A 15,513-nucleotide genomic window follows, 5' to 3' on the forward strand; every position below is an offset into this window, starting at 1 on the left:
TTATAATGAATGTACGTTAATAGCATGACCTAATACGTAATAATCATGAGTGCATGCGTAGAATATGAGAATGTTAAGTTGATGATTAGTACATAAGTTGTTGTATTACTCTAGTATATGAATACAAGCTTGTCATAATGTGTGATCCATAAGGAAATCTAACATTGTATGATAACACAACGTAGGAACTCTTAGGAATTCGAGAAATGAACTTCAATAACGGTTAGGATATAGTTGGATGAATGATAGGATGGGAGGGCATGTCGCGTAATTAATCTACTAAACCATGTAGAAACAGTGCTTGATGTGTTGAATGCTAATTTAGGGACAATGAATATTGCTAACTATTAGGGCTATGTGCTACTTCAAGTTGCCAAAGCGTCTAGTAAACGTGTCATATTTGATCGAGAGCTAGTTTTACATACTAGTGTGAAGTTCATATTTTAGATGTGAAAAAAATAATAAAAATCCTTAAAACAAGAGACTTGAATAAAGAAAGCAAAAGAAAAGAAAAGGTTGGTTGATGATTGATGCGAGTGGCTTACACTTTGTTCTCCTTCTTTCACTAAAAACAAATACTTTTCCAATATTATAATAATCTCACAAGCCGAAGCCGAATCCAAGCCCAAACACACTACGCCTTGTCAATATGAGCATTTTGTTTGAGATCATGAACAGGCGCCGCCAAGCCCACCCCGCCTTCATTCTGCTGTTTCTGCCACCCTCCAGTGTCAGCTTTCGAATGCGCCCAATAGTATAATATCGAACCCACCATCGACAGTACTGTCATCGCCCCGGCGCCGGCGAACACCCCCTTCCGGAGGGTTGCACACGACAAATCTTCGCCGCCAATCGCCGCTCTGTACTTTGTGTGGTACGCATTCCTCGCAGATCCGGCCAACAGTCCAATCTCTGCTCCCACAAAGCTGATCCTGAAAAAAACAGAGTATATAAACAAAAATCGCCGTCAAGGTTGGATTTTTCCTTGATGGGGTTGTTGGGTTTCAGTCATTTTCAAAACCCAATTGAATAAATTAGCTGATTTCCAGACAAAGATCTCAAGTTTGGAATACATTTTACCAGGAAAAGACGAAGAAGAAAATGGCGACAGTGGTGGCTTTTCCACTAATTAAACCCTTCCCACAGCAGAAACATCTAGTAACGCCGTTAACCACCGCCTGGCTTATCAGAAGCAAACCGAACGCCGATAGTCCGTACACCGTCGATGCGTCGGTGCCGTACACGCAGTACGTGTACTCATCGTACTCATCCGGCACAACCTTAGCCTTCACAAAAAGAAAAAAACAGAACCCACAGAAATATAAAAGGCTTTCATTTACACAGATTGGTAGAAAGGGTCAGTGAATGAATGAGACCAAAAACTTACGGTGCTGCGGCGGCGCTCGGCGCCGACAGCGAGGACGAAGGCGATGAGATGCAGAGAAGTAATGGTGACCAAGACAATAGCCGAAAGCGCCATTATTTGCCCCTTTCTTTTTTGGTGCGTCTCGAGAAGGAAGAAGACTAATGTAAATGGCTTCAAAATTTGAAATTTAATCTGCTTTTGATGAAATTCGGCGATTTTGGTTCTACGACGGAGCTGGGCCTTTTGCTTTTCTTGGGATGGCTGCCGAGGCCTTGATTTAGTGACCACTCTGACTCTACTGAGTTTTGATTCTCTGCTTTTATCTTTACTGTGGGGTCTATAATTATAACCAATAACTTTCGTTAAAATTGGTGTAGCAGACGTGGCGAGATCTAATTGGGGAGATACTTTTGTTAAGGTGGTCGGTTTATTACACGAGTGCTGTTTTTGTTTATGCAAGTGGGACCGCTGCTTGGAATATTGAAGTCCCTGTTTTCCGGTTGTCTCACCGGCTGTAGGAGGTAATAAGAATATGCTTCGTTCTATTAACAGTAACAAATTGATTAAAAGATGTTTAAATATATTGTCACGGATCCTCAGCAGTACAGTTCAAGTTGAATGCCTAAATGCATCCCAGATCCAATCCCCCCTTAAACAAAACTGTATTTTTACAAAATGACTGTCGGTCAGAGAGGTTAAAGGAAGGGAGGCAGGCCTGATTTCTCAAATGAAGGCCGGCCGGCCTTCGGGAAAAATAAGGAAAAAAAAGCGCCTGCTTATTCGAACTATAGCATCCCTACACCTTGCTAAACCAGCGTGCCTTACCACCAATGTTTTCTGCTTTCTATCGGTCTTTGTTACTGCATCATGCATGTGCTTCCCGACCGTCTAAGGCCGAGAGGCCTTCCTCCTTCCTGTCCTCCTGAATCATCTCTTCACCAAGCAAACAGGAAATCCACCAAATTATGGGATTGTTTTCCAGGGCCACAGCATGTCAATCTTCGTTTCTAGATGGTAGGAGTATATTGCATCAGTAAGGTGTTACATCTGGCGGCTGAAGAATTGGAAGTCTGGGTGATTGACCTGGAGAGATCTTAACCACTCATCAGCTGCCTTCGAAAGGACGTTTGCCAATTGATGCTCAACTCCACCATTGCGCATCCACAATGACGACCCGTTGAACTTGTATGAAGCAAGTCCAAAAATTCGTAAAGGAATCTTTTTGGCACCATCCGCCTTACAAGGATATGTCACAGATGGCATTTGTGGGCTTCGAGGGCCTATAAAGAAAATAACTTATAATTGTCTCAGGTATATCATGAAACCACGAATCCACGCAATAGTATAAACAATAAAATGGTCTCTAGGATACAATAGAATAGGAAAACGAACTTCAGGTGAAATTGTTAGAAAAATAGTAAGACAAAAGCATGTCAAACTGGAAGAAATTCAATTACTTCTGATTGGTGTGTGTAGATAATGGTATGTGAGAAAGCAAGCATCAAGATCCTTTAATGTTTGCCCCGTTGGTATCCTGTAAATTGGGTACCTAAAACGTTTTGGGTTGGAAGCCAATTAGTCCATGGATATTAAAGAGCTTTCATAGAAAATGTGAAAATGCTGATACCATGCCACAGATATCCAACTATGTGGTAGCAGGTCACAGCTTCTCATTGTTTTCAACTGAGGGAAGCGTGAAGCAAGGACCGATATCTGTATGTAAAAAATAACAGAGAAAAATGTGAAGCCATAAACCTAAATACAGTATCAAAACACAGAAAGCCACTTGCCTTATCAGCCAAAGGTTCACGTAAATACGGAAGGTCTCTTTCAAGATACTCGAATAGAAGGCGACCTTGAGAATTGAAAAATTCAGCCTCATCACTAGAGCAGTCCTGATGAAGTCCCAAGTGCTGATCCCTCAAAGACAATCTATCCATTCTAAAAGGAGTTGTGATAAACGGATCACTATGGTGGGGTGGTTCTCTACTGTGTTTTATTCTTCTCTTTGTTTCAGAATCACTACTACCATCACTACTTGAATCACTGTCACTTTCCTCACACCATCGCCTGTCAAACAACCAAAACTTATACATCAGAATAACAAAAGGGATTGCAAGAGAACAAAATAAAAGGTAGAATTCACATTTAAATTCATAAAACTCGGGAAAAATATAATGCCCCAACAAAGCACATAAATTCTTCTTTCTTAATGAAGTCCAGCAACATTCAAATCATGAGAATACGATCAACCAAAAAGGTGAAATGACTCCAGCTATAAGAGATAGCAACCAAATTCTAAAAGATCGATGTAAACGAGTGTGTTTTCCATGGCCACTATTTCTTGAACAACAACCTCTCACACCTTAAGCAAATTAGAAAGCATTCGAATTGACAACATGACCGAAAATGTATCAGGGCTCAGGTGATTCGCCGAAGCTACAAGAAGCTACAGGACCTCAAACGCTTTTGATCCATCCATTAATGAAGATGACATATTAACTACGCAGTCAAAAGTTGGTTAGAACTTCAAAAAGTTTTGCCAGAGAAGGGCGGAGCTTTGTCTAGACACGGGACCATCAGGGTGAAGCTAAAATGACTCCTCGGTAGATGAGAAGCATTCTATGCGAACCATGAATTCGCGCTATGGCCCATAGGATAAAGCAAATAGAGGGACAAAATAGAAGTAGAACATCAAATCACTTGAGATGAGAAAATACCCTCCCACCAAACCACAGTCTAAACAAAAATTCAGTACCAAGAGATTGTTATCTCCCAAGGTAAGAAGCTGCATGCCAAATATGCATTAATGATGGTTTGAAAAGAACAACATTTCATGCTTATATATTAAAGGAGGTAGAAGACATTCAATTCCAGCATGTTGAATACCTTGGCCTTGTAGACGATTCCATGGCATACAATTGTATGCCAGATAAATACGGGACATAATACTGAACCACACCATCAGTGTTATTCAATAAAAGAGGCACTCCTGTCCCATAAGCACTCCTCTCCTTGAAAGCCTCCCACAAATCCCCAAGCACGAAGTAAGGCTGCGTCTCCGAATCACGCATTCTACAACCTCTCCACGCACTCTGCAAGAAACAACACCCAAGTTTGTCCAGTTCGAGAAGTGTAATCGAACTAAAGTTAAACAATCCTCTAAGAAATTTGCTCAAACCTTAGAGAGAAACAGAGCAGGCACAGACGGAGTAGTCGATTGTAAGAAGCGCTCGAGATTACTCAACAGTGAAACAGCAGGCTGGGGATTAGAAATGGCAACTGGTTCAGTAGCTTCATCAGACTCCAGACGGCCCCCAGGCCGTGTAGTAATAGAAGAAGGCACGAAAACATCACTAACCGCGCGGGATGGAGTAGTAGCGGAAGCGTGTTGTTGAGGTCTACGGAGCCTATCATTTTGACGGCTGAGAAGGCCCTTCCTCGCTCTCGATGAATCGTAGAACCGGTCCTCTCCCCTACCGCGACCAAAGCGTAGACCCATTCCTAGCATCTCGAAAGTGTAGCACCAAGTGAGGAACACTACTCTGCAAGTGGAAGTAATCGTGGTACAGGAAGAAAGTGAGGAGCGATCTGAGTATCCAAAATCGAAACAGCAGAAACAGCAGAAACAGCAATTTGTCGGATCTGGCAGGGAAATCAGATCGCCGACGAAGAAATTCCACAAACAAGAGAAGCAATCCAAGAAACAGTAGCAATGAAGACACAGTCGAATCGAATAGGAAGAGGCGGGTTTCAAAAGATCAAAACGGTTCGACGAAAAAGACGATTCGGGTTAGGAGAGATCTTTTTTATTCTTTTGGTAAAAGGGAAATGAAAATTTGAAAATCTCCTTTTTCGTTCCAAAAAAAGTAATTTTTTTTCAAATGAATATTCGGTTAAAAAAATTCTAAGTACGAGAGTTGTAATTACAATTAATAAAATATAAGGACCAAAACAATAAATAAATGGAAGTACAGAGAGAAAAATGTAATTTTCAATATTTAGATTTAGACGTAGAGGCCCTTAGAGGGTGAACTCCCGCCACACGCAAATTCCAAAAAGTGTAATATTGGAAAAATAGAGGGACAAAAGAGAATAAATCTGAGGCGGAGGAGATCTGGAACGTGGTGTTTGGATGGACAGCTTTGAGCCACGTGTAGGGTTCGATTGAAGCAAACGTTACGTTTATTATTATTATTATTATTATTATTATTATTATTCTTATTCTTGTGATTATAAAAATGGATTTAAGGATTCAAAAAAGGAAAATGAATAATAGTTACTGGAAGCCACACCTATTTATTTATTTATTTCCAATCATTTAATTAAAAATTAAAAATTTTTATTTATTTAAACTTTATCTGTGTATCGCCCTACATCCATAGTTATTGTCCTCTTTGAGCTCTCTCTTTCGGGCTTCCCTCTAGCAGATATTGTCCTCTTTGGGCTTTCTCTTTCGGGCTTCCCTCGCAGATATTATCCTCTTTGAGCTCTCTTTCGGGCTTCTCTCTAGCAGATATTGTCCTTCTCTTTCGAGCTTCCCTCTAGCATCTTTGTAACGCCCTACATCCACAGATATTGTCCTCTTTGAGCTTTCTCTTTCGAGCTTCCCTCTAGCAAATATTGTTTTCTTTGAGCTTTCTCTTTCTCTTTCGGGCTTCCTTCTAGCAGATATTCTCCTCTTTGGGCTTTCTCTTTCGGGCTTCCCTCTTTCGGGCTTCCTTCTAGCAGATATTCTCCTCTTTGGGCTTTCTCTTTCGGGCTTCCCTCTAGCCGATATTGTCCTCTTTGAGCATTCTCTTTCGGGCTTCTCTCTAGCAGATATTGTCCTCTTTGAGCTTTTCCTTTTGGGCTTGCCTTTCGGGCTTCCCTTTCCCTCTAGCAGATATTGTCCTGCTTGCCTTTCGGGCTTCCCTTTCCCTCTAGCAGATATTGTCCTCTTTGAGCTTCCCCTTTTGGGCTCTAGCAGATATTTGGGCTTCCCCTTTTGGGCTCTAGCAGATATTTGGGCTCTAGCAGATATTGTCCTTCCCCTTTTGGACTCTAGCAGATATTGTCCTCTTTGAGTTCCCCTCTTGGGCTTGCCTGAGCTTTCCCTTTTGGACTTCCCCTAAAGGCTTTAAAACGCGTCTGTTAGATCAAGGTTTCCACACCCTTAATGATGGTTTATTCTCCTCTCCAACCAATGTGGGACATCACACAATCAAACTCAAATGTACGATTCTGGTTGAGCGTTTTTTTAACACACCGTCAACAATGTTGACATGATGAACAAGCAAGACGATGGGGAATTAAGAATAAGCTCTATCAGTACAAACATAAACGTACCTGTTATCCTCTTTCCCAACAACTTCATCCCAGTATCATTCAAATGGACAGCCATGGCACTGCTATTTCAACACTAAGCAAACATCGCCCTCAGCATTTCATATATAAAGATATATGTATATAAACAAAATAAAAAGCATATACAAAAAACAACCACTAATCCTACACAGTTCTAAACGCTGTTCTTGAAGCTTTTCAACAATTTACATGTAAGGCGTGTACATTCTTAATCACTTGACACTACCAAAAAAAAAAACTTCAGCTTCTTTCATTGCCAACCATCTCAAAAACCAGTACTACGTACTAACTAGTTTGGATGTCGATCACAAATTATGTCGATGTCGATATCGATTTGTCTGTCTAGCAATGTTCTTGCTATACCACCATAGAGGTGCTGTGAACCAGGTGGGTGCCCAATTGTCGCGGTTACCACGGAAACAAAAATTTCCATTCATGTCTCTGTCGATGAGGAAGGTTCCCCAGTCTTTTCGTGAGGAGTTGTCGAGTCCAAAGAAAGAAGATAATCCTTTCAAATGATTAGAATCCCATTCATTCCACCAAGGAGCAACATCATCATTGGAGAAATATATACGGTTACTGATACCAATCCCAAGTTCAGATGAAGAAAGAGATCTAGAACAACATTTACCCAAAAACACAATCCGATCGTCAAGATAATCGACCTTTTCCCATGACATCTGACCAAGATCGAGTGAATATATTTCAAAATTTATTGTTTCACGTATAGCATCAGGTTTCTCGCTGTAATACCTACAGACCAGCAAAACCTCCCCTGAGGAATCCACAAGATACTTCAGCACATGTTGACTGTTAATTTCCAGGCTTCTAACTTCATGGAACTGTATTTTGATCTCAGAAATAGATGTAGCATTTTCATCTTCTCTAATATTGGAAACGATGCTTGTTGCATCAAACTGGAAAATGTTACCATCATTGCAGAGAAGAAAAAGACTTCCACTACAGAAGACAGCATCTTCGAAAGGCGTTCCTTCGAGTCTGTACTTGTGCCATACTTTCGAGCCTTGAATCCAGAAGGCAATTTCACGATTCTGACTATGAATGGCTGCAAAAATTGTGTTTTCCTCAGCGGGAGACCCTGAAAGAGCCATCTTGTGATAGAAGTTCCAAAGATTTGGCAGGTTAATCCTCTTTGTAGAGAAGGGGTTCAACAAACTGACTTCAAGAGAATAACAGCCAAGATCCTTCACCAGTATTAGCCAGTCCTGAAAAGATCCCCAAACGTAAGCTCCGTACGCCTCAAGAAGCTCCATTTCCCAGCTTTGATTGTCTAGCACGCTAGCACATGTTCTCATCTCTCTATCTTTTTGACCTGACATCAAAAGCCATGGAAATCCACCCCTCTTCCAATTTGGAAGTTCAGCAAGGATATTGCTCCACTGCTTACAAACACTATCGACTGACATGCAATCCACAAGAGATAACTTCTCAAAGATCATGACAAGAATATCACGAGGAAGCCCTGCCCAATCCATAGCAGAATTTCCCTTTCCATCCTTCAACTTTCGTTTTTTCCTCTGCCTTTGATTCCTTCTTTTACACTTCAACATTTCCCAACATTACTATTCCAAGTCTATATTATATCTGTAAGAATATGAACGGCTTTATTAAACTTTCAAGAAAATAACTAATGAATGTTACACATTGAAACAAGTTGAGGATAAATCTCAGACAATTTGTTAGACATCAAAACAGCATTGAAGTATGTAAAATGCTACATTAAGAGTTGAATATTCTTACTCGCCGCCAAAATTCAATACAATGGTTCATTCCAAATGAGCAGAAGATAAATGAAAAGGTTCAAATGTAAGACGTTGTTGTTAATCTAACCAGATAAACAAACGTACATGGACCTTCAATATCACTATATGTCCCTTAATTTCACCAAGATGTAAGTGGAAAATGGCCCAAAAAATCAGTGAGTATAAATGTTCATAAAATGAAACTCCCACATTTTGGAATGAATTCATAAACGTCAACCACCAGATGCAATCGGAACTTGTCTATGTTAGGAATCACACCCCTCCACAATGGTATGATATTGTCCACTTTAAGCATAAATTCCCAAAGTCCTCGTACCAATCGAGATGTATTCCTTACTTATAAACCTATGATCAACCCCTTAATTACTTATAAACCTATGGTAACCCCTTAATTAGGGGACGTGGGACTCCTCTACCAACAATCCTCATCAGTCTAAAGCGAAGGGAAAGGTCAAAGTATGAACTGTTATTCGTTTCTTTAGATTGGGGGAAAAAAAGAAACATGGTTTTCCAAAATCCATGGGTGTTGGAGATTAAATCAAGTGAAGCAAGTATCTCGTCCAACAGTATATCTGATCCAAAGACTTACAGTGTGAAGATCGTAGCTAGAAATAATGTATACAGCACGAGCTCACAAAAACGAAATCCCCAATACTTCATTCTCTTCTTGTTTTTCAATAACTTCCCACTAAAATTACACAATATCCCATACAATAAACAAAGTCCATTCGATCAGAAACAGGAAGGATACATGCAAATACAGCAAACACATCGCTTCGTAACACCCATTACTTCGAAGCATCAAACACAGAAAGACCCAAGTAGATAGGCACAGGGTGAAGAAATATGACAAACCTAAGGATTCTGGGCGAACGAAGTGGGAAGTTTCCGGTTCCCTCGCAGGAAGAAATTATGAGAGGCGACCCTCAATTAGAATCCACTCGAAGAAATCGACAATCGCTGATAGCAAGAATTTTGTATGATCAGAACTCGGAGACAGAGCAGGATCGAAGGCAAAATAGCCCCAACTCGGCTCCCACTGAACTTGATTCCTGCCTCTCCACAGTGCGCAGATAATTCTAGACGCCAATTACTCGGGCGGGCGCGCGGGTCCTTTTAGTTCGACCATACATGGGACAGACGAGATAAACAAAATTTATATATTGGGATAAATTACCATTTATAAATAATAATAATAATAATAAATAGTTTATTTAAATTTTAACTTATTGTTTAATAGAACTCAATAATTATTAAATTTATACTAAATTTAAAAATTAAAAAAAAAAAAACCCTAAAATTTTGTAATTTATCTAAAATTATCGGGAAGCAACCAAATTAATAATGGCATATCTAATTGAGGCAATTATTAGGCATGCATTAAATCATCACATGCTAATCTGTTTAATTTATGAAATTTATATTATTAAATCCAAAATTATTATTTTAACAAAAAAAAATTACTTTTATTTACTTAATCCCAATTGACATAAACACCCTTTACTTCTCGAAATTCGCGACCTTATTTTATTTTTTATTTTTTATTTTTACCTACTCATCCGCTGTCATTTATATTATATGTTCACTTTAAGCAATGTTTCCACAAAATTTTAAAAAAACAATAATTGATGTGGTATTAATTTTTTATTTAAATAAAATATTTTGGCTAGTTATTTAATTATATTTATTAAAATACTCCCAAACTATGGTTAATTATATTATAAGAGTGGCCTTTTTCTATGTTTTTATTGAATTAAACAAATTATTGAGTTTAAAATATTAAAAAGTATAAATTAATTTATTTTAAAATTTATAATTATTAATGTGAGATTTTAATAATCCAATTGTTTTTTTTTTCTTTTTCTAATATTCAATTAAGTGATGTTAAGTGCAAGATTAAAGAGACAGTGGCACGTGCTGCAGCAAAGTCCCAGAGATTTCCACGTCAGAAAAAAACATGCTCACTTTTTCCTCACACGTGTCGGCCTTTTTACTGTTCTCAAACACCGTACCATGCAATACTCTTTTCTCAAACTTTTCCAACTTTATTGATAATTATGTTTTTTTCTCTAAAATGCAAAATAAATAATAATAACATTCAAACTTAAATGGCACTGAGAAAAAAAAAACTAAAATTGAAATTACACACGAAAAAATCACCAAAAATTGATGATGAAAGTTATAGAGAATAATCATGAGTTTATAATCAAATAATACTATATGTATTGGTTTTGAGGTCTTTTGGGGAAGCCAAAGCAAAACTACTCGAGCTTATGCTCAAAGTGGACAATATCATATAGTTGTATTCGCCTAACATGATATCAGAGTCATACCCTAAACTTAGTCGTGTCAATAGATTGGTAATGTCAAACAAATGATATCAGAGTCATGCTCTAAATTTAGTCGTGTCAATAGATTAGTAATGTCGAACAAAGGACTCCAAAACGAGGCTCTTCGAAAGCATGGTAAAAAATGACTAAAATTCTAAAAGAAAAGGACTCGAGCCTGATTAAGGGGAGGCGTACTTTGTTAGAGGGGAGGTGGTGGATGATGAAAGTCTTACATCCTCTAATTTAGGAAATGATCACGAGTTTATACTCAAAGAATACTCTCTCGAGTGATTACTCAAAGGAGACAATATCGTGACATTGTGGAGTGGAGTGTGGTTAGTCTAACACAATCAATATAAAGACTTAAAATGAGGCATTTGTTGAGTTAACTAAAAAGGAAAAAGAGATTATGATTGGAAGATTGAAATTAGCAGCAGACGTGATTGATGAACTAGAAATTGTTAGTGGGTATTGATGAAGGGGTTTTCCAGTTGAGATAGAAGCATTTTGAGTACCTGGAAAAGCTTCATTTTCCATACCCAACAAAGGGTACTGAAATTTAAGAGAGTCGGTTTGGGGTTTGGCGGAGGAAAACGTCGAGAAGCTGACCTGGGTTTTGCCTACAAATCTCTATTGGTTTTATTATAATCGAGTATCTTTGTGGGGATCCCTTTCATTTCTAAACAATTTCCTGCTTCTAGATATGTAATCTTTTACAGTTCATTCCTCCTCATCTCTACGCGTTTCCCTTTTCATTCTCTGTCTTATTCAGATCTCTTCTCCTTGTCTGTTTGGATCTCTGTCTTCTTAGAATTTTACAAACCCCATTAAACTAATTTCTTCAGAGGTGTAGGAATCTGTGAAGAATTTTGGTCGCTGTATTCTTGCCGGATTGTCGATTGGATCAAAATCTTGGGCCCCGGAGTTTATTTTCTGGGGTGTCGATGGCTTCCAGAGAAGGGCAGCGGCGGCGTCAACATAATCACAATCTCGTGCCTCTTGCTGCTTTGATCAGTCAAGAGGCGAGGAGCGAGAGGTTGGAGAAACCGAGTTTAAGATATGGGAATGCAGCGCAGTCTAGAAAGGGGGAAGATTATTTTCTCATGAAAACTGATTGTCAGCGACTTCCTGGGAATCCTTCATCCACTTTCTCTGTATTTGCTGTAAGTTATCTTCCTCTTGTTCGGATTGCTCTGGTTCTTTTCCTGAACTGTAAGAGTTTCGCTGGATTTTTCAAATGGGTTGTAGTTGATCTTAAGAGAAACCCTTTAAAATTGATGGATGTTCATATGTTTGGATATACATGATCTTATAGCTGGTATCTCTTGAGCACTGGAATTAGGATTTTGTGTTGCTTGATCACTATTTGGTTCTACCTCCTTCAGATATTTGACGGACACAATGGAAATGCTGCAGCAATTTTCACGAGGGAACATTTGTTGAGTCATGTCTTGGGTGCACTTCCCCGTGGCCTCGGGCAGGAGGAGTGGCTTCAAGCTCTACCACGAGCGTTGGTTGCTGGATTTGTGAAGACAGACAAGGAGTTTCAGAGTAGAGGTGTGTGAATTGTTCACTGCCCTCAAAGATTGGTCATTTGGCATAAATGCTTTGTACCATCTGATCTATAATCATTCTTTGATGCTTGTGCTGAATGTTTTACAGGTGAAACATCTGGAACTACAGCTACGTTTGTGATCATCGATGGATGGACGGTGACAGTAGCGTCGGTTGGAGATTCCCGGTGTATTTTAGATACTCAGGGTGGTGCTGTCTCTGCTTTAACGGTTGATCATCGGCTTGAAGAGAATGTTGAAGAGTATGTTTCCTTTAAAAATCCACTACTATCCCTTTTGTGAGATCCTGCATCGGTTGGAGAAGGGAAGGGTGTAGTATCCTCTCCCTTACAGATGCGTTTTAAAACCGTGAGGCTTATGACTATACGTAACAGGTCAAAGTAGACAATATCTGCTAATGGTGGGCTTGAGCTGTTACCAATTATATTAGAGCCGAACAACGAGCGGTGTGCCAGCGAGGACGCTGGCCCCCAAGGAAGGTGGATTGTGAGATCCCACATCGGTTGGAGAGGGGAACAAAACATTCTTTATGAGGTTGTGAAAACTTCTCCCTAACAAACGCGTTTTAAAATCGTGAGACTGACAATGATACGTTACGGGCCAAAGCGGACAATATCTACTAATGGTGGGCTTGGGCTGTTACAAATGATATTAGAGCCGAACAAGAAGCGGTGTGTCAGCGAAGACGCTGGCCCCCAAGGAGGGTGGATTGTGAGATCCCACATTGGTTGGAGAGGGGAACGAAACATTCTTTATGAGGGTGTGAAAACCTCTCCCTAACAAACGCGTTTTAAAACCGTGAAGTTGACAGTGATACGTAACGGGTCAAAGCGGACAATATCTACTAGCGGTGGGCTTGGGCTTGGGCTTGGGCTGTTACATCTTTCCATTTGCTTGTGCTAACTGGCTGAGTGATTTTGGGGTCGATGCAGGAGAGAACGTGTGACTGCAAGTGGTGGGGAAATTGGAAGATTAAGCATTGTTGGTGGTGCTGAGGTGAAGCAATTGTAGCTGTTAACCAGATAAAAGCATCCTATAAGTTCAAAGAACGTTGTTTAATTTCCTTTGTATATTTTCTTGAATGTTTCAGATCGGCCCGCTCCGTTGTTGGCCGGGAGGCTTATGCCTTTCTCGATCCATTGGAGACATGGATGTCGGGGAGTTCATAGTTCCAATTCCCTTCGTGAAACAAGTAAAGGTATTTATACTATTCTCATTTGGAACTTATTTTATTTTGTTAGGAATCACGAACTTCCACAATGGTTCATAAATTTCATTTCAACGTCTCTAATATATCTCTGCTCGTTTTCTAAGTTATCGAACGCTGGTGGGAGGCTAATAATTGCTTCTGATGGCATCTGGGATGCCCTATCATCAGATATGGCTGCAAAGTCCTGCCGTGGACTACCAGCAGAGCTAGCTGCTAGGCAAGTTGTGAAGGTAATTTAAGCGATTTTCAATTGGAAACTTCAGTTTCCAGCATCTTTTCTTCTTAATGCAATGGTTTGAAGTTTGATTTCCATGATCTGTTCAGGAAGCCTTGAGAACAAGAGGCTTGAAGGATGATACAACGTGTATAGTTGTAGACATACTTCCTCCAGATAATTCATTACAGTCTTCCTCTCCCCAGAAGAAACAAAGCGTACTCAAATCTCTGTTATTCAGGAAAAAGTCTCACAGTTCTAACAAGCTATCCAAGAGCCTGTCAGCAGTCGGTTTCGTCGAAGAATTATTCGAAGACGGCTCTGCCATGCTTGCTGAAAGGTTGGCCTTTTTTTTATCCATACAATTTTCTTTGTTGTTAAAAGCCACCCTCAACGATTTTAAAACGCGTTTGTTAGGGAGGTTTCCACCCTTATAAAGAATGATTTGTCCTCCTTTCCCAACCGAGGTGGGATCTCACAATCCACCCCCTTCGGTGCCCTGCGTCATCGCTGGCACTCATTCTCTTCTCTAATCAATGTGGGACGTCCTCAATCCACTCCCTTTCAGGGCTCAGCCTCCTCACTGGCACATCGCATGGTGTCTGACTTTAATACTAGTAAATATTCTCTTCGCGGTTTCCCCTCAAGGTTTTTACAACGCGTCTGGGACAGGTTTCTACACCCTTATAAACAATGTTTCGTTCTCCTTCCCAACCGATGTGGGATCTCACAACTATGGGCATAGGTTTGAATATATGGTAATTGTCATGACACTGTAATCTCGGGTCTTCTCCGATGAACATACCTCGTGTTTGTCCAATGATTGTTCGTCTCGATTGTCGGATCGTTTTACAGAATTTTTGTGTGACATGTACATTTCATTTAGAAGAATGAATTAATTGATATATACATATGTTTCTGCAGGCTGGGAACTGTAGAGTTGAGTGGATCTAAACACGGCACACCCGGACTGTTCTCTTGTGCTGTATGTCAAATAGATCTTGCTCCCAGTGAAGGCATCTCTGTTCATGCTGGTTCCATCTTCTCCACCAGCTCAAAGCCATGGCAAGGGCCTTTCCTTTGCGCCGATTGTCGAAACAAGAAGGATGCCATGGAAGGAAAGCGTCCCAGCGGGGTGAGAGTGGCATAGCTCACATCCATTTATTATATTAACTCCTTGATTCTTTCTCTTCTTTGGATCTACTTCAACGGGTCGAGTAGCTCGATACAGATGGGTCGAGGAGCCAGAAGTACATAGCTAATTATTGAAGCCAAGCTAAAGACTTGAACTAAACCAGAAAATGAAATTTGTGCCTGTATATTATAAAGCTCTATTTTTTTTTTATTTGTTTATTTTGTTTCTGAATCAAAGTTTATAATCTTGCCTTCTGCCTATAGCCAGTGTTCGGAGGAATTGAATGATAATAAGTTTATTTATTTATTTATTAAATAGCAATTTTATTGGCATTTTGGGCCGCCATGTGGGCCATTCCTTAAGAAAGCAAGGTGGTTACTGGGCCAAACCAAGGATGGGCCCAACTAAAAGAAAGCCACCCGCCCAATGTCATCATGAAAAATGGATATATAATTATAAATATATATATTATTTGTTTGGTGGGAAAAAGGAAAGGGTATTATCGTCAGAAAGTAAAAGCTTAAAAAGGAAAAGTAAAAAAATAAAGCTATCCT

At 39.8% G+C, this 15,513-nt stretch overlaps 4 protein-coding genes across 5 annotated transcripts; 1 reads left to right on the forward strand and 3 right to left on the reverse strand.

Annotated features, from left to right (window-relative positions):
* Nucleotides 1-490: 490 nt before the first annotated feature.
* Nucleotides 491-1,664, reverse strand: LOC111778772. The gene is made up of 3 exons (XM_023658750.1): nt 1,388-1,664; nt 1,081-1,286; nt 491-932 (listed from the first exon to the last, which is right to left on the reverse strand). The coding sequence occupies exons 1-3, from the start codon at nt 1,478-1,480 to the stop codon at nt 635-637; spliced, it is 597 nt and encodes a 198-aa protein (XP_023514518.1). The 5' UTR covers nt 1,481-1,664; the 3' UTR covers nt 491-634.
* Nucleotides 1,665-1,925: 261 nt separating this feature from the next.
* Nucleotides 1,926-5,203, reverse strand: LOC111778762. Of its 2 annotated transcripts, XM_023658741.1 has the most exons (7): nt 4,728-5,203; nt 4,548-4,628; nt 4,256-4,461; nt 3,157-3,436; nt 2,994-3,079; nt 2,824-2,915; nt 1,926-2,646 (listed from the first exon to the last, which is right to left on the reverse strand). In XM_023658741.1, exons 1-7 carry the CDS (start codon nt 4,875-4,877, stop codon nt 2,408-2,410), a joined length of 1,134 nt encoding a protein of 377 aa, XP_023514509.1. In that variant the 5' UTR covers nt 4,878-5,203; the 3' UTR covers nt 1,926-2,407. The 2 variants fall into 2 exon arrangements, with proteins under 2 accessions (XP_023514509.1, XP_023514506.1); XM_023658738.1 differs by having other exon boundaries at nt 4,548-5,203.
* A 1,556-nt stretch (nt 5,204-6,759) lies between these two features.
* Nucleotides 6,760-9,616, reverse strand: LOC111780312 (F-box protein At1g49360-like). Its single transcript, XM_023660689.1, has 2 exons — nt 9,352-9,616; nt 6,760-8,317 (listed from the first exon to the last, which is right to left on the reverse strand). The coding sequence occupies exon 2, from the start codon at nt 8,281-8,283 to the stop codon at nt 7,018-7,020; it is 1,266 nt and encodes a 421-aa protein (XP_023516457.1). The 5' UTR covers nt 8,284-8,317; nt 9,352-9,616; the 3' UTR covers nt 6,760-7,017.
* Nucleotides 9,617-11,274: 1,658 nt separating this feature from the next.
* LOC111811398 (probable protein phosphatase 2C 15) lies at nt 11,275-15,265 on the forward strand. Its single transcript, XM_023698218.1, has 8 exons — nt 11,275-11,989; nt 12,212-12,383; nt 12,489-12,642; nt 13,333-13,396; nt 13,491-13,598; nt 13,715-13,840; nt 13,935-14,164; nt 14,749-15,265. Exons 1-8 carry the CDS (start codon nt 11,771-11,773, stop codon nt 14,972-14,974), a joined length of 1,299 nt encoding a protein of 432 aa, XP_023553986.1. The 5' UTR covers nt 11,275-11,770; the 3' UTR covers nt 14,975-15,265.
* The last annotated feature ends 248 nt before the right edge of the window (nt 15,266-15,513 follow it).

This window comes from Cucurbita pepo, chromosome LG01, assembly GCF_002806865.2.
Source record: "Cucurbita pepo subsp. pepo cultivar mu-cu-16 chromosome LG01, ASM280686v2, whole genome shotgun sequence".
Classification (NCBI taxonomy): Eukaryota; Viridiplantae; Streptophyta; class Magnoliopsida; order Cucurbitales; family Cucurbitaceae; genus Cucurbita; species Cucurbita pepo.